General features: G+C 37.1%; 1 protein-coding gene and 2 pseudogenes across 1 annotated transcript; all 3 read right to left on the bottom strand.

Annotated features, from left to right (window-relative positions):
* Positions 1–2,192: 2,192 nt before the first annotated feature.
* On the bottom strand, positions 2,193–3,121 carry LOC110151620 (olfactory receptor 8B3-like; annotated as a pseudogene).
* Positions 3,122–7,544: 4,423 nt separating this feature from the next.
* Positions 7,545–8,477, bottom strand: LOC110151624 (olfactory receptor 8B3-like). The gene has a single exon (XM_020915016.2). It carries the CDS (start codon positions 8,475–8,477, stop codon positions 7,545–7,547), a length of 933 nt encoding a protein of 310 aa, XP_020770675.2.
* An 8,788-nt stretch (positions 8,478–17,265) lies between these two features.
* Positions 17,266–18,187, bottom strand: LOC110123195 (olfactory receptor 8B8-like; annotated as a pseudogene).
* Positions 18,188–18,793: the final 606 nt, after the last annotated feature.

The raw sequence follows: 18,793 nt of genomic DNA, 5'->3' as shown, positions 1-18,793 counted from the left end.
AAGCAAACATACTATAGTGGTGATAAAGTCATAATTTCTCAATATCTAACTCTTCAGAGGAGACTATAAAACAAAAAAAAATTAAAGTTATCTTTAAAAATGTGGAAATTGACACAATTAAGGCTTTAAGCATTTTAGAGTAACCATTTTCCTTATTTTCTTGAAAGAAAATAATCCAACATCTTATTCCAGAAAAGACACTGTTACAATTTATCCACCAAATGTTTCTTTCAAATTATCATAATTTTCACTGCAGATTGATTTATTTTATGCCTTAAAATCCATAAGGAAGAAGCACATGGAAGTCAACAAAAGCAGGAGTGATTTAGTTGTACTTAGGTTACACCAAAGGAAAGGAGACTTGTGAATTTAACTTTTTTAATATCAAAAGTTTAAGATTTTATCCTATCCAGATAAAATATCTGGGATATTTATCTGGGATATCCTATCCCATGATCTCTATAATATTTCTAGGGCTGTCCAAAAAAAAGAAGGAGACTCATAAATACAGATTTTTGTTTTCTATCATTTTTTTCCCCCAAATTCCTTCATTCTTATTTGAGCTTCAGTCACTACTCACCATTTTACCTCATGAAAAAATGTCTTATTTCTACCTGGATTACCCAGTTCTGGCCACAGCTCATTCACTTTTATTCCCCCAAGCAGTACTACTGAATAGTCACTGTGCATTATAAGTTTAGAAAAACTTCATGTACTGGATACATTTCCTTCACCAGATGGAGCAGAATAAACTTCCAGATTAAAGAGCAGGTCCTAAGCCTCATGCCCATGCTCCACAGGGGACTTTTTATTTATTGGCCATGTGTCTGTTGGGGTCCGGCCTCATGAGAGGTTACTGGGCTCCTTTCTCTCCCATGCCCTGTTCTCAGAAATACAAACACTTGCAAGCATTCCAAAAAAATTTTTTTTTAAACTTTGTGAAAGAAGGAATGTTCTTACTTGACCAATCACCTCCCCAATATACTAGCTCAAGAAGCATTCTCTTTCCAATAAACTACATAAAAAAAAAATGCCCCTGACAAATTGCTTTCTTAAAATAAAAAAATTAAATAGCAAAACAGAAATCAATACCCAGCCTGAGAGAAATTCATGTACCACTCTGAAACAAAGCACAGTCAGCTTACAAGCCAGAATAATTTTTCTTGTACCATGTTTACTTAAACAATATTAAAGAGATAGAAGAGAAGCAAAGGATACTAAGCAGATTAATAGACTTGAAATCAGAAACCTAAATTTATTCTACACTTTTTCATTAAAACCACATATGACCGTAAATACATCATTAACTATTCTGAGCTTTATTGTACCACCCATATAATGAATACATTTTGACAACTTGCAGTGATCTGCAGGTGACAAAATCCTTTGTCAAAGGAAGCATAATGCAGTGTTTAAAGATGTAAAGTGGGTTATACTTAACAGTCATTATGAAGATTTCCACCACAGAAATTAGGTGATGCAGTCTTGCTCAATGAAGCTTGGAAGGATGGGAAGAGGAAACATTCTGAGTCATGATGATTCTAATGGCAATAGGCAGACAAGACATCTCCAGCAGCATAATGTCACCCTAATGTTCCCTGATTTGATCATCTATTGACCAGTCTTCTATTTTCAGAGGAAAAGGGAAGTTCAAACTATTAGAAAGAAAAATGTATTCTAGAAAAGAATATAATAAATACACAAAATGTATTGCAATAACTAGTAATGTGCCTTCGTGCTCAGTTATAAGTTGTATCTGACTCTTTGCGACCCAATGGAGTGTGTCGCCCACCAGGCTCCTCTGTCCATGGGATTTCCCAGGCAAGAATACTGGAGTGGGCTGCTGTTGCCTCCTCCAGGGGCTCCTTCTTGACCCAGGAATTGAACCTGAGTCTCTTGCATTGGCAGGAGGGTTCTTTACCACTGAGCCAACTGGGAAGCCCATAAATAGTAAACAGTAAATGTCTTTCTTAATAGTATTAAGAAAGAGGAACATGTAAGGACAGGAAATTATGCAAGTTGTGAATAAGGAGAGAGGTCCTCCTATATGGTAAGTATAAATAAATTGACATAAATCTCAAATGCCTTTCAATATAATAAAATAGAAATAGGTTAAGAAGAATAATAAAATTATTATAGTTGAAAAGAGAATCTTGATATTTTGACAATCTGCACAGAGATGCTGTTGCTAGTCAAAACTGTATCCCACTTACCATTTTTCTCAGAGCTGTTTTCACATATTTATTTCTAAAGCTGTAGAATAAAGGGTTCATCATAGCAACCACATTGGTGTAAAAGACAGAAGAGATACTTCTCTCACCCATGCACCCAGCAGAAGATGGTTTGAGATACATAAATGACATTGATCCAAAGAACAGAGAAACAGGAATTATGTGGGAACTGCAGGTGCTTAAGGCTTTGGACCTGCCCTCCGTGGAGCTGATGTGAAAGATGTTGGAGAAAATGAGACCATAAGAGACAAAGATGGTAATACTGGACACAATGATATTGATGCCTGCCATGAAGAAAACTACCAGTTCATTGAAGTAGGTACTTGTGCAGGAGAAGGAGCAGAAGGAGTACGTCACAGAAATAATGGTCGATGGTGTTTGCATCACAGAAGGTCAGTCTCAGCATGCATTCAGTGTGAGCAATGGCACCAGAAAGTGCCATCAAGTAGGAAGCAAGCATAAGGCTGGAACACACTTTAGGGGACATGGCAGCATTATACAAGAGTGGGCTACAGATAGCCACATAGTGGTCATAGGTCATTGATGTCAGCACACAGATTTCAGAAATGACAAAAAACAGAAAAAGTACAGCTGAGTCATGCGCCCCATGTAAGAAATAATATTCTTCTTTGATGTGAATTTAATTAGCATTTTGGGTGTAAACACAGAAGAATAAGAGAGATCTATGAAGGACAAGTTAGAGAGAAAAGACATATGGGGGTATGTAGATGTGAATTCAGCTGAATTAAGATTATCAAGCTCAGGTTCCCCATCACAGTGACCACATACATTCTGAGGAATAGGAAGAAAAGGGGGAACTGGAGATCTGGTTGGTCTTTTAATCCCATCAAAATGAACTGAGTCAGGAAAGACCCATTTCCAGGAGCCATTCTTCTCTAAAGGAATCTGTGGACACAGGAGAAAGGGTTTCGTTAGAGAACAACTCGGCTCTTCCACTGTTTCTCCTCCTATGAAAGAGTATACACACTTTTGAATGCCTGACACTATCCCAACCTGGTCCCATAGAGTCTGCCTTTTCCATTATCAGGATACAGAGTGATGTGGACTTGCCTTTATTAGAACTTTTATAAGCTAAATATAACAAAGGACATCATAATCATCCTAGAGTGGGAAGGCAAGTGCTGCCGTATGCAAACATACCTTCTGGGAAAACCCAGGAAAAAGAAGGATGGACAAGGATGCAATTCTTCTACTCTCATCTCAACATTCCTTCATTCATGTCAACTCTTCCCTCACCAGCCTTCTCATTGCAGATAGACCTTATGGGGCAGGAACAAAGAACACTGTTTCTAAATCAAGATGAAGAAACCCAAATCCATGAAAATTAAGTTACCAACCCTGTCACAGAGTAAAACTCATAAAGGTAGAAGAATGAGAGATCTACCTACTTAGAGGAATCTGCCTGACTGTTATGTCCTTTGAGCCCTCTAATATTCTCCAATTCCTCTCCAACAATGCTTCCACTAGTTTCACTTGAGACTCAACAGCCCAAAATGAGAAAGAATGGTCCATGGACTTTCACCTCAAAACAAAGAGTAAGTATTGTAAATTAAATGCAGAAACTCACCCAACCTTGTCTTAAAACTTAAGGTCTGGCTCCCTTACCCTAGGTCTTTACCCTGTTGGTTCTGGAAATGTCATTTCATGTTCTCCAATCTTGATCCTTTTGATTTTAGGGGAGAGGAGATAGACATTAATTCACCTGTGTTCTGGAAATCTTTCTGAACTTCTACAATTTCTGATATTTTCAGTGTTGTCAAGTGACAGAAGAAAATAATCCTTTTATTATCATACTTGCTACTTGATTAGACACAAAAGATTTAATGTGAGTGTAATGATGTAATGCACTTGGTGAAAAACAGGTTAGGAGCTTGCTTGGTCTCCTCTCCAGGGTGTAGATTATATGTATAATATGGAATAAGGAAACTATGAATTCCAGTTCACAGTCTGTCTTTAGTTCTTTGAGTTCTTTGAGTTCTTTTACTCATTTTTGCTTTGTTCTAGGGACTGTGCATCCCTCAGGTAGATCCGAAGTGAATTCCCATCTCCTCATTATCTACACCTCTGAAGGGAAAGCTACTAAATTGTCTCATTCCCTCTTTATTCACATTTACTGAATGGACATGTTTGTGTAAGAGATCTACTTTCAGGTTTCTTTACTATTATTGTTTTAATCAGAAATTCTTCAAAATGTTGCAGTGACTCATTTCAGTTCTCTCTCTGAGATGTCTCTGATAGAATCTAGTATAGTACATCCCTTCTATAGTTTATGCTTTTAACATATCCCTGAAATTTCTACCTGACTCTTCTACTGGCTCATTTTCTGTAATATTTCAGCTATCAATTTTTTCTCATCATAGAAAAGAATAGGAGCCATGGAGTTAGAGTATTGTGAATCCTACTTTCCTTCTTCCTCTTTTACAAACTACATCATTTGGGGATAGTTACTTAATCTCTTGTTTCTTCTATGTAAAATAAGGAATGCTAAAATAGCATCCTTTTCATTGAGCTGTTGTGTTAATTAAATTAAAAAAAAGTAAATTGGCTTGGACACTGTCTGGTATATGATAGACAATAAATGTCAGCTGTTATTATTCATGTTCTCATAACTTTCACTAGATTCTGTTACATAACACTCATCAGACTTTTCCCCTTTTTGTTCTCTATAAACTGTAAATTCTATAAGGACAAACATTTATTCTATCTTGTTAACTCTTTGGATACTGAATCTAAGAACAACACAGAGTACACAGAAAAAATTCAATGAATACTTCTGAAACTCATATTAATTTTGTCTAAGAGCTTTCAGAATACACTCAAAACCTCTCTTATGCTAAGCTATAACATCTACAATCACAATGACCCCATCCATATCCCTCAGCCACCACACAATTTCTGAATTTATCTTTAAACTGAATTACTGTAATGTTGAACTGTAGTGGCTCCTAACTATTATTTTTATCATTTTCCCACATATTCACTCTGCTTTTTAATATGCTATCTAGGTTGTTCATAGCTTTTCTTCCAAGGAGCAAGTGTCTTTTAATTTCATGGCTGCAGTCACCATCTGCAGTGATTTTGGAGCCCCCAAAATAAAGTCTCTCACTATTTCCATTGTTTTCCTATCTATTTGCCATGAAGTGATGGGATCAGATGCCATAATCTTAGTTTTCTGAATGTTGAGTTTTAAGCCAGCCTTTTCACTCTCCTCTTTCACTTCCATCAAAAGGCTCTTTAGTTCTTTTTCACTTTCTGCCACAAGGTTGGTGTCATCTGCATATCTGAGGTTATGGATATTTCTCCCAGCAATCTTGATTCATGCAGTCCAGCATTTCTCATGATGTACTCTGCATATAAGTTAAATAAGCAGGGTGACAATATACAGCCTTGATGTACTCCTTTCCCTATTTGGAAACAGTCTGTTGTTCCATGTCCAGTTCTAACTGTTGCTTCTTGACCTGCATACAGATTTCTCAGGAGGTGGGTCAGGTGGTCTGGTATTCCCATCTCTTGAAGAATTTTTCCATGTTTGTTGTGATCCACACAGTCAAAGACTTTGGAATAGTCAATAAAGAAGAAGTAGATGTTTTTCTGGAACTCTCTTGCTTTTTCAATGACCCAATGGATGCTGGCAATTTATCTCTGGTTCCTCTTCCTTTTCTAACTGCAGCTTGAACATCTGGAAGTTCACAGTTCATGTACTGTTGAAGCCTGGCTTGGAGAGTTTTGAGCATTACTTTGCTAGTGTGTGAGATGAGTGCAATTGTGTGGTAGTTTGAGCATTCTTTGGCATTGCCTTTCTTTGGGACTGGAATGAAAACTGACCTTTTCCAGTCCTGTGGCCACTGCTTAGTTTTCCAAATTTGCTAGCATATTGAGTGTGGCACTTTCTTTTTTTTTCATTTATTTTTATTCATTGGAGGCTAATTACTTTACAATATTGTAGTGGTATTTGTCATACATTGACATGAATCAGCCATGGATTTACATGTGTTCCCCATCCCGATCCCTCCTCCCACCTCCCTCTCCATCCCATCCCTCTGCGTCTTCCCAGTGCACCAGCCCTGAGCACCCGTCTCATGCATCCAACCTGGGCTGGTGATTTGTTTCACCCTTGATAGTATACTTGTTTCAATGTTGTTCTCTTGGAATATCCCACCCTCGCCTTCTCCCACAGAGTCTAAAAGTCTGTTCAGTACATCTGTGTCTCTTTTTCTGTCTTGCATATAGGGTTATCATTACCATCTTTCTAAATTCCATATATATTCCTTAGTATACTGTATTGGTGTTTATCTTTCTGGCTTACTTCACTCTGTATAATAGGCTCCAGTTTCATCCATCTCATTAGAACTGATTCAAATGTATTCTTTTTAATGGCTGAGTAATATTCCATTGTGTATATGTACCACAGCTTTCTTATCCATTCATCTGTTGATAGGCAGCTAGGTTGCTTCCATGTCCTGGCTATTAAATAAATGACCCAATCCAAAAATAGGCCAAAGATCTAGACAGGCACTTCTCCAAAGAAGACATAGAGATGGGTAACAAACACATGAAAAGATGCTCAATATCACTCATTATCAGAGAAATACAAATCAAAACCTCAATGAGATACCATTACATGCCAGTCAGGATGGCTGCTATCCAAAAGTCTACAAGCAATAAATGCTGGAGAGGGTGTGGAGAAAAGGGAGCCCTCTTACACTGTTGGTGGGAATGCAAACTAGTACAGTCACTATGGAGAACACTGTGTAGATTCCTTAAAAAACTGGAAATAGAACTGCCATATGACCCAGCAATCCCACTGCTGGGCATATACACTGAGGAAGCCAGAACTGAAAGAGACACGTGCACCCCAATGTTCATTGCAGCACTGTTTATAATAGCCAGGACATGGAAGCAACCTAGAGTTTGGCACTTTTACAGCAACATCTTTTAGGATTTGAAATAGCACAACAGGAATTGTCTAGTGTTCCAAAATGCATTGTTTGGACAGTATTCATCTTTCCTCAGTGAAAAAAATAATTTCAAAATGATAAAGAAAACAAAGAGATAATATATTTACTATTTAATGATATTACTCAGCAGGAAATAGAGGTGATATGTAATTTGAAAACAGTGGGGAAAACAAATACTTATATAAAAATGTAAATAAATTATTTGAGCAGGACTCAAATTTCTTTCTGGTGCTAGGAATAAAAGATAACAGAAAGAATATGGTAAGAAAACTGTCACTAAAATTGAACAATATCTCACTGTCCTGTAACTCATGCACACAGTGAATGTTTCTGATCAAAACTGTCTCCTCTTCAGGGTTTTTCTCAGAGCATGTTTGACATCTTTGTTCCTCATGCTGTAAATTAATGGATTGAGGAAGGGAACAGTATTGGTATAAAAGACAGAAGAGATTTTACCCTCATCCATAGACACTGCAGAAGATGGTTTGAGATACATAAATGCCCCTGATCCAAAGAAGAGAGAAACAGCAATGATGTGCGAACTGCAGGTGCTGAAGGCTTTGGATCTGCCCTCCATGGAGCTGATGTGGAGGATGTTGGTGAGGATGAGACCATAAGAGACAAAGATGGTGAGACTGGGCACAATGATGTTGATGCCCACCACGATGAACATTTCCAATTCATTGATGTAGGTACTTGTGCAGGAGAGCTGGAGCAGAGGGAGGAGGTCACAGAAATAATGGTTGATGGTGTTTGCATCACAGAAGGTCAGTCTCAGCATGCATCCAGTGTGAGCCATGGCACCAGAAAAGGCCATCAAGTAGGAAGCAAGCATAAGCCTGGAACACACTTTAGGGGACATGATAACATTATACAAGAGTGGGTTACAGATGGCCACATAGCGGTCATAGGCCATTGATGTCAGCAGATAGCATTCAGAAATGACAAAAAAGCAGTAAAAGTAGAGCTGAGTCATGCATCCCATATAAGAAATAGTATTCTTCTTTGATGTGAAATTAATTAGCATTTTTGGTGTAAACACAGAAGAATAACAGAGGTCTATAGAGGACAAGTTAAAGAGGAAAAAGTACATGGGGGTGTGCAGGTGTGAATTCAGTGCAATTAGGATTATCAAGCCCAAATTCCCCAGCACAGTGACGATATACATTCCTAGAAATAAAAAAAATAGGGGGAGTTGGAGATCTGGTTGGTCTGTTAATCCCAACAGAATGAATTCAGTCACAAAAGAGTAATTTCCAGGAGCCATTCTTCTCTAAGGGAATCTGTGGACACAGGAGAAAGTGTTCCATTAGAGAACAACCCAGCCCTTGCCACAATGTCTCATCTACAAGGGAGGGTAAATACTAGGAATGTCAGAGACTAGAGTCCCTGTGAATGTCAGAGTCCTACCTGGTCCTACAGAATCTGCCTTTACCTTTATCAGGATACAGAGTGATGTGGACTTGTATAAGCTAAATGCAGCAAAGGAAATCAGAAACTTCAGAGTTAAGGCCAGTACTGTTATATGCAAGGAAATTTCTGGAAACACAAAGGGCAAGAAGGATAGACCAGGACAGAGCCATTGAATGTCTCTAAACATTCTCTGATGACTCTCTAACAGATTCCTCCGCCAGTTTCATGTAAGTCTCAGATCTACAGAAAATGAGAAAGAATGGGCATGCATTCAGTCACTGTACTTACATTTCAAAACAGGGAATAAGTATGTAAATTGAATTCAGAAACTCACCTTAGTTCAGAAAACCTCAGGGCTGACTCCCTTATCCTTGGTCTTTACCCAGTTGGGACTGGAAATGCTATTTCAGATTCCTGAGGCTTGATTTCTTTTATCCTGAGAGGTGTGAGCCTAGACATATGCCTGAGAAGTCTTTCTGAACTATTATGATTTCTGATAATTATTTCAGTCCTTTCAAGTATCAGAGAAAATAAAGCCTTTTAATTATCACACTTGCTACTGGATTAGACACAGAGGATTCAAAGTGAGTGTAGTGATGAATGCACTTGGCAAAAACAGGCTAGAAGCTTCTCAATCTTTTCCCTAGGGAGTGGATCATATGTATAAAAGGGGATATGGAAATTATATATCCTGGATCATGATCGCCTTTAGTTCCTTAGGGATGCACTCTTTTACTCTTTTTCACTTTAGGTATTGTGCATCCCTCAGTGTAGATCCAAAGTAAATTCCCATCTCCTCATTATCTTCACCTCTAAACAGAAAGCCACTACATTGCTTCATTCCCTTTTTATTCCAGTTTCCCAAATGGACATATCATCTGTAAGACTCCTATTTCCAAATTTCTGTATTTCTTCATCAGAAATTTTTGAAATGTTTCAGTAACTCACTTCAGCTCTCCTCACTGTGAAATGTCTCTGAAATAATTTGCAATGTTATATATTCTTTCTACAACTTATACTTAAAAAAAAAAACCACACACAAAACTTGTAATTTCTACCTGATTCTCTCACTGGGTCATTTTCTGTAACATGTCAGTAATCGGAGTTATCAATTTCTTCTCATTATAGAAATGAGTAGGGACTATGGAGCTAGAGAGAGCATTGTGAATCTTAATTTACTTACATCCTATAACTCTTTGGGCAATTTATTTAATCTTTCAGTTCAAAGTTGTAAAATTGGATTTTAAAGATGGTATCTCTTTTATCGTGCTGCTGAGTTAATTAAATGAAAAATGTCTAAGTAAAATGACTGAATCAGTGCCTGGCATATGGTAAATAGTCAATACACATCAGCTGTCTTTATTCATGTTTTAACAAATTCTACTAGATTCTCCATCATAACACACATCAGAGTTTGTTTGTTTTTTTTCCCCCCTGAATACCTGTGTTCCTTGATAGACTCTAAATTTTATAAGGAAAAATATTTTTCCTATCTTGTTTACTGTTTGGCCCCAAGATCTAAGCACAATGCAGAGGACATGGAAGGAACTTAATAAATATTTCTGATAATCATGTTGTTTTTGTCCGAGAATGTATTCAACATTTTTCAAATGCTAAACCGTAGCATCTAGAAGCACCATGACCTCCACCCATGTACCTCAGCCACCACACAACTTATGGCTTTTTGTATTTAAGCTGAACTACTGTAATGTTGAACTTTAGTGCTTCCTAATGATAATTTTAGTATTTTCCAAGATACTCCTATTTAGCCCTAAACACTGAGGTCTGAAATCACAGCTCTGTCCCTCCCTAGTTCAATATCTTCAATGGTTCTCCATTACCCATTTGAAAATTGAAGCATGAATGAAAAGTATAATTCTCAAAATTATGATTAACCCTTCATTATAACTAAGGAAGAAATTGAGTCTGTTTTATCTTTGATGAGAAGCCATGAAAATACCATTTTGATTAATATATGTATTTTGTGCAGATTAACCTTTGTAAAAATTTTAACCTTCTCAAAAATCTAAAAAAAAAAATTGGAGAATTTTTATTTTTTCTTGTCTTTTTGTTTTTACTCTTCTTACTTGTCAATTTTTACTTGTCTTAGGAAGTTCAACCTATTTTATAAATATATGTGCATTTGTGTGTCAAAAATAAAAATATATGTCTATATTTATACACATTGCTTATATATATTGGAAAGAAGGTTAAGAATACTACTCTATAATAAAAGGGGGTTCTCTTGCTAGTAGAAAAGCATCAAACTCTCAAAAAAGGTCTTCAAACTGCTCATAAAAAAGGAGTTCCTCAACACACAAAACAGTGACTTGTGCTGTCATGATTATGTGATTTATTGATTTATTTTTTGCATGACAATGCCTAAGAGAGAGAGATGGAAAACACAAATAGGCATTAAATTTCTGGTGAATCAAAGTAAAGATTGTGCTATTTGAAATTTTAATTTTTGGCTTCTTTGAAACTTTAAATAGTTCTGTATTATTTATTTAGAATCTTCTCAAAATATTGTATAATATTTAAATCTACTAATCAAACTAAATTAGGTAAGAAGATGTATGATACATATGTAACATTATGGAAAAGGATCCAATGTAAAGAGAAAATTATATGAACTGAGGCTATAAATACTCCAGGAAACTTCACAAATGCTTATGATATTTAATAAGAGATGCTAGACAACAAACTATGGAAAATTCTTAAAGGGATGGGAATACCAGACCACCTAGCCTGCCTCATGAGAAACCTGTACATAGGTCAAAAGAAGTAACAGTTAGAACTGGACATGGAACAACAGACTGGTTCCAAATTGGGAAAGGAGTATGTCAAGGCTGTATGTTGTCACCCTGCTTATTTAACTTATATGCAGAGTACATCATGTAAAATGCCGGGCTGAATGAAGCACAAACTAGATTCAAAATTGCAGGGAGAACTATCAATAAAATCAGATACGCAGATGACACCACCCTTATGGCAGAAAGCAAAGAAGAACTAAAGAGCCTCTTGATGAAAGTGAAAGAGAAGAGTGAAAAAGTTGGCTTAAAACTCAACATTCAGAAAACTAAGATCATGGCATCTGGTCCCATCACTTCATGGCAAATAGATGGGAAAACAGTGGAAACAGTGAGAAACTTTATTTTGGGGGGTTCCAAAATCACTGCAGATGGTGACTGCAGCCATGAAAGTAAAAGATGCTTGTTCCTGTTAAGAAAAGCTATGACAAACCTAGAAGCATGTTTAAAAAGTGGATAAATTACTTTAACAACAAAGGTCCATCTAGTCAAAGCTATGGTTTTTCCAGTAGTTATGTATGGATGTGAGAGTTGGACTATAAAGAAAGCTGAGTGCCAAAGAATTGATGTTTTTGAACTGTGGTGTTGGAGAAGACTCTTGAGAGTCCCTTGGACAGCAAAGAGATCAAACCAGTCAATTCTAAAGGAAATCAGTCCTGAATATTCATTGGAAGGACTGATGCTAAAATGGAAGCTCCAATACTTTGGCCACCTGATGCAAAGAACCAACTCATTGGAAAAGACCCTGATGCTAGGAAAGATTGAATGCAGGAGGAGAATTTGATGACAGAGGATGAGATGGTTGGATGGTGGACCTGACTACTCAAGTCAATGGGCATGACTTTGAGTAGGCTCCAGGAGTTGGTGATGGACCAGGAAGCCTGGCATGCTGCAGTCCATGGGTTTGCAGAGTTGGACATGACTGAGTGACTGAACTGAGCTGATGAAGGACAAGTTAAAGAGGAAAAAGTACATGGGGGTGTGTAGGTGTGAATTCAGTGCAATTAAGATTATCAATCCCAAATTTCCCAGCACAGTGACCATGTACATTCCTAGGAAACAGGAAGAAAAAGGGGAGCTGGAGATCTGGATGGTCTGTTAATCCAACAGAATGAGTTCAGTCACAAAAGAGACATTTCCAGAAGCTATTCTTCTCTAAGGGAATCTGTGTATAGAGCAGGAAAGTGTTTCATTAGAGGACACCTCAGCTCTTCCCACAGTGTCTCTTCCTACAGAAGAGTAATTTTGCTGTTGTTGAGTTGCTAAGTCATGACCAATTCTTTTGCAAATCCGTGGACTATAACCCACAAGGCTCCTCTGTCCATGGGATTTCCCAGGCAAGAATACTGGAGTCAGTTGCCACTTCCTTCTTCAAGGGATTTTTCCAACCCAGGTAATGAACCTGTGTCTCCTGCATTAGCAGATGGATTCTTACCCCTGAGCCACCAGGGAAGTCCAGCGCTAAAGAGTACACACAATGTGGATTCCTGACACTATCCCAAATTAGACCCATAGAATCTGCCTTTACCTTTATCACAATACAGTGATGTGGACTTGCCCTTAATTAGAGCTTTTATAAGCTAAATATAGCAAAGGATATCACAAACAGACTACAGAGGGAAGGCCAGTGCTACCATATGCAAACATACCTGCTGGAAAAACCAAGGGAGAAGACGGGTGGATTAGGAGACTGTTGTTCTACTTTCATCTCAACATTTCCTCATTCAGTGACCCTAGCAACCTGGCGCTGGTTCTAATACACTTTGGACTTCACGTGGTCAGAACCAAAAATTAAATTTCTAATCAAAGATGATAGTCTATGAGAATTAAGTAAATTCCCTTGTCACAAAAAGTGACAAAGTAAAAAAAAAAAAAAAAAGCCATAGTAAAAAAAAAAAAATAAAAAGCCATAGAGGTGAAAGAGTGAGTTTTATCCTCTTAGAGGAAACTTTCTGACTGATATGTTTTGAGCCCACTCATGTCTTGGAACATTCTCTGATCCCTCTCCAACAGATTCCCTGGGTTCACTTGAGTCTCAGAACTACACAAAATGAGAAAGAATAGGCATATATTAAGTTCCTCAACTTTCACCTCAAAACAAGGAATAAGTATTGTAAATTGAATTAGATATGTAAGTTGAATTCAGAAACTCACCCTTCTTAGTTCAGAAAACCACAGAGCTGGTTCCCTTATCATTGATTGTCACTCTTGGTATTGAAGACATAAGTTCAGATTCTTGAGGCTTGATTTCTTTGATTCTAAGAGGAGACAGCCTAGACATATGTCTAGGAAATGTTTATGATCTGGTGTAATTTCTGATTTTATTAAGTCCTTTCAAGAAGTAGAAAGAAAAACAAAGCCTTTAATTGCACACTTGCTAGTAATTAGACACAGAAGATTTAATGTGAGTTTAATGATGTAATGCTCTTGGTTAAAAACTGGGTAGAAGCTTTCTAAGTCTCTTCCCTGGGGTATACATTATGCATATATATACAAATTTTATATATATATATATATATATATATATATATATATATAAAATTATGGAATAAGGCAATTATAGATCCCAGTGTGTGATCTGTCTTTAGTTCTTATGGACCTACTCTTTTACTCATTTTTGCTTTACTCTGGGGACTGTGCATCCCTCAGGTAGATCCAAAGTGAATTCACATCTCTTCATTATCTTCACCTCTGAAGGGAAAGCTAGGACACTGCTTCAGTCCCTCTCTATGCCCATTTCCGAAGTGGACATATTTCCATAAGAGTCCTACTTCCAGGTCTCTTTATTTCTTTATCTGAAATTTTTAAAATGCTGCAATGTTCAAGTTTTGCAATAATATGTTACATATTATACACATAAGCATCCTAACTTGATTCCCCTCCTTTTAGTGAGGTCCAAACAGACACACAGAGCTTCAGTTGCTAACAAGATGTAATAATTAAGTTGATTCCTTAAGTCATTGTCAAATGCAAACTTTAGAAGTGCTATTTAAACTTCTGTATTATTTTATCCACAATATTCTGATAGAATGAAATCTAAAAAAAAAAAGAAATTAATTTGACAGAAAGTTAATTTTTTCTAAAAATGAAACAAACTGGACTTTGAGGCTTCTCAAATGGAAATCTTGTGACCAACTTTAACTGTTTTTGGCAAATCAATTAATGGTGAAATACAAAAAAGAGTGGCTGCACCTCTGTGTGCCTATAAGTGTTCCCAAATAGTGTAATTATTATTTACTTCTTTAGATACACTTCTTTCTCAATAAGGAAGACAAGTTTATAAAAATGGTTAAGATGTAAATGAAAAAATAAAATTGCCACCAAGCCCAGCTATTTTATAAATATAGGCCTTGGTATGTGAAAATAATATATGTTGATATTGAGATCAAAGAACGTGGTATGAGTGCCACTGAAAACTGTAAATCAAGGATATAGCAAGGAGTTAAAAACTGTAAGTCAATGCTGAACATGTAAAAATACAGAAAAGCAAACATATCAGTGTTGCTGAGTTCAAAATATCTAACTCTTCAGAGGAGATTAGAAAACAAGAAAATAAAAAATATTATTAAAGTTGTCTTTAAAAATGCTGAAATTCCCATAAGACAAACATTTTAATAACCGTTTCCCCCTATTTTTTCAAAAGAAAAATAATCCAACATTTTATTCCAGAAAAGACACTGTCACAATGTTTCTTCCAAGTTATTATAGTTTTAACTGCAGAATGATTTATGATTTCATGCCTTAAAATCCATAAGGAAGTAGCACAAGGAAGCCAACAAAAGCAGGAGTGGTTTAATTGTGCCCAGGTTACACCAAATGAATGCAGGTTTGTGGGTTTAACTTTTTTCTTTAAATATAAAATGTTTAAGTTTTTATCCTATCCAGAAAAGTCCCATGATCTCTATAATATTTCTATGGCTGTCCAGAAGGAGGAGACTCATAAATATAGGTTTCTGTTTTTTATCATATTTTCTAGATTCCATCTTTATAATTTGAGCTTTATTACTACTCACATTTTTATCTTATGAAAAAGTTTCCTCTTTCTATCTGGTTTTCCAGAATTCTGGCCACAAGTTGTTCACCTTTATTCCCCCAAATACTACTATTGTATTGTTACTGTGCATTATAAGTTCAGAAAAACTTTATGGACTGGATATATTTACTTAACCAGATGGAACAGAATGAACATCCAAATTAAACTACAGGTCCTAAGCCTCATGACCATTCTCCACAGGTTCTTCTTTTTTATTGGCCATGTGTCTGTTGAGGTCCAGCCTCATGAGAGGCTTATGGCCTCCTTTCTCTCCCATGCCCTGTTCTCTGAATTACAAACATTACAAACATTGCAAGCATTCCAAAAACTATGTTTTGAATTTTGTGAATGAAGGAATATTCTAATGACCAATCATCTCCCCAGTATACTAGCCCAAGAGGCATTATCTTTCCCATAAACAACTACAGCAAACCCCCCTGACAAACTGTTTTCCTCAAAAAATAAAATAAAATAACAAAAGAGCAATATACACCCTGAGAGAAATTCAGGTACAACCCTGAAACAAAGCATTTCTCAGATTAAAAATTATAATCTGTGGCATATTTACATAGACAAAATTAAAGAAATACAATAGAAGCCAAGTATATTAAGGAAAGAGTAAACCTGAAATCAGAAACCTAATCTTATTCTAGACTTTTTCATTAAAAATACATATGACTGTAAATAAGTCATTAACCACTCTATATACCAACAATATAATGAATATATTTTGACAATCCATTACATGCAGGTAACAATATCCTTTATCAAAGGAGGCATGCACAGTGCCTACAGATACAAAGTGGGTTACACTTAACAGTCACTGTGAAGTCTTCCACCTCAGAAATTAAAAGTGATATAAACTTGCTTAATGAAGCCTGGAAAGATGGGAAGAGGAAACATTCTCAGGTTCATGCTTCCAATGGCAATTGGCAGATAAGACATCCCCAGTGACATTATGTCACACTAATGATCCATCTAGTCAAAGCTATGGTTTTTCCAGTGGTTGTGTATGGATGTGACAGTTGGACTACAAAGAAAGCTGAGTGTTGAAGAATTGATGTTTTGAACTGTGGTGTTGGAGAAGACTCTTGAGAGTCCCTTGGACAGCAAGGAGATCCAACCAGTCCATCCTAAAGGAAATCAGTCCTGGATATTCATTGGAAGGACTGATGCTGAAGCTGAAGCTCCAATACTTTGGCCACCTGATGCAAAGAACTGACTCATTGGAAAAGACCCTGATGCTGGGAAAGATTGAAGGTGGGAGGAGAAGGGGATGACAGAGGATGAGATGGTTGGATGGCATCACCGACTCAATGGACATGAGTTTGAGTAAACTCTGGGAGTTGGTGATGGACAGGGAGGCCTGGTGTGCTGCAGTCCATGGGGTTGCACAAGAGTCGGACACGACTGAGTGACTGAACTGAACTGAACTTAATGTTCCCTTACTTGATGATTTGTTGGCCAAACTTCTATTTTCACAGGGAAAGCTAAGTTCAGACTAATGCAGTATTATAGTAAATAAATTAAATGATTATAATGAGTGAAAAACAAGATAATAAATGTTCTTCTAAATAGTATTAATAAATGGGAGCAAGTGAATAAAGGAAATTATGAAAATGGTAAATAAGGAGAGACATCTTCTATGTGATAAGTATACATAAATTGATATGCTGAAGATTTCTTTCAATATGGTACAAAATAGGATAATAAGACTGCAAATAAAATCATTAAAATTAAAAAGAGAGTATCTCTGTTCTGCGATTATTTGGAAAAAGAGGTGTGGTTTCTAATCAAAACTATATTCTACTTATAGTTTTTCTCAGAGCAGTTTTCACATCTTTGTTTCTCAAACTGTAGATTAAGGGGTTCATCAGAGCAACCACATTGGTGTAAAAGAGAGAAGAGACGTTTTGTTCATCCAGAAATGCAGCTGAAGATGGTTTAAGATACATAGATGCACATGATCCAAAGAAGAGAGAAACAGCAAAGATGTGGGAACTTCCAGTGCTGATGGCTTTGGACCTGCCCTCCGTGGAGCTGATGTGGAGGATGCTGGAGAAAATGAGACCATAAGAGATAAAGATGGGGAGACTGGGCACAGTGATGTTGATGCCCACCACAGTGAAAACCACCAACTCATTGACATAGGTACTTGTGCAGGAGAGCTGAAGCAGAGGCTGGATGTCACAGAAATAATGGTTGATGGTGTTTGCATCACAGAAGGTCAGTCTCAGCATGCATCCAGTGTGAGGCAAGGCACCAGAAAATGCCATCAAGTAGGAACCAAGCATAAAGCTAGAACACACTTTGGGGACATAATAATGTTATACAAAAATGCATAACAGAGGCCACAGAGAGGTCATAGGCCATTGATGTCAGCACATAGATATCAGAAATGACAAGAAAACAGAAGTAGAGCTGAGTCATGCACCCTATGTAACAAATGATCTTCATCTTTGAAGTGAAGTTAATTAGCATTTTGGGTGTAAAGAAAGAAGAATAACAGAAATGTATGAAGGACAAGTTAAAGACGAAAAAGTACATGGGAGTATGTAGAGGTTAACTCAGTCGAGCTAAGATTATCAAGCCCAGGTTCCCCATCACAGTGACTATATACATTCCTTGGAACAGGAAGGAAAGGGGGAGCTGGAGATTTGGTTGGTCTGTTAATCCCACCAAAAAGAACTGAGTCAGGAAAGACCCATTTCCAGGAGCCATTCTTCTCTAAAGGAATCTGTGGACACAGGAGAAAGGGTTCCATTAGAGAACAATTTGGCTCTTCCACTGTTTCTCCTCCTATAAAAGAGTATACTCACTGTGAATGCCTGACACCATCCCAACCTGGTCCCATAGAGTCTGCCTTTTCCATTATCAGGATACAGAGTGATATGGACTTGCCTTTATTAGAGTTTTTATAAGCTAAATACATCAAAGGACATCACAATCATCCTAGAGACGGAAGCCAAGAGTTGTCATATGCAAACATACCTTCTGGAAAAACCCAGGGAAGAGGATAAGAATAAGGATGGACAACGATGCAACTCTTGTACTCTCATCTCAACATTCCTTCATTCTTGTGAACTCTTTCCTCACCAATCCAACTGGAGGCAGTGACCCTAGCAACCTGGCTCTGGCTTCTCATGCAGTTTAGACCTTATGTGGCAGGAACCAAGAATACTGCTTCTAAATCAAGATGAGGGGAACCAAGTATATGAGAATTAAGTTACCAACCTTGTCACAGAGTAAAAATCATAAAGGTGGAAGAGTGAGAGATCCATGTACTTTGAGGAAACTTCCTGACTGATATATCATTTGGGCCCCTCT

Source organism: Odocoileus virginianus, unplaced genomic scaffold (assembly GCF_023699985.2).
Source record: "Odocoileus virginianus isolate 20LAN1187 ecotype Illinois unplaced genomic scaffold, Ovbor_1.2 Unplaced_Scaffold_19, whole genome shotgun sequence".
Lineage (NCBI taxonomy): Eukaryota > Metazoa > Chordata > Mammalia > Artiodactyla > Cervidae > Odocoileus > Odocoileus virginianus.
The sequence above is the reverse complement of the archived record's forward strand: the minus strand, read 5'-3'. Positions and strand labels throughout refer to the sequence as shown.

Bases quoted from the DNA above. Each gene is read 5' to 3' on its own strand.
- LOC110151624 (XM_020915016.2), bottom strand. From the start codon at position 8,477: ATGGCTCCTGGAAATTACTCTTTTGTGACTGAATTCATTCTGTTGGGA.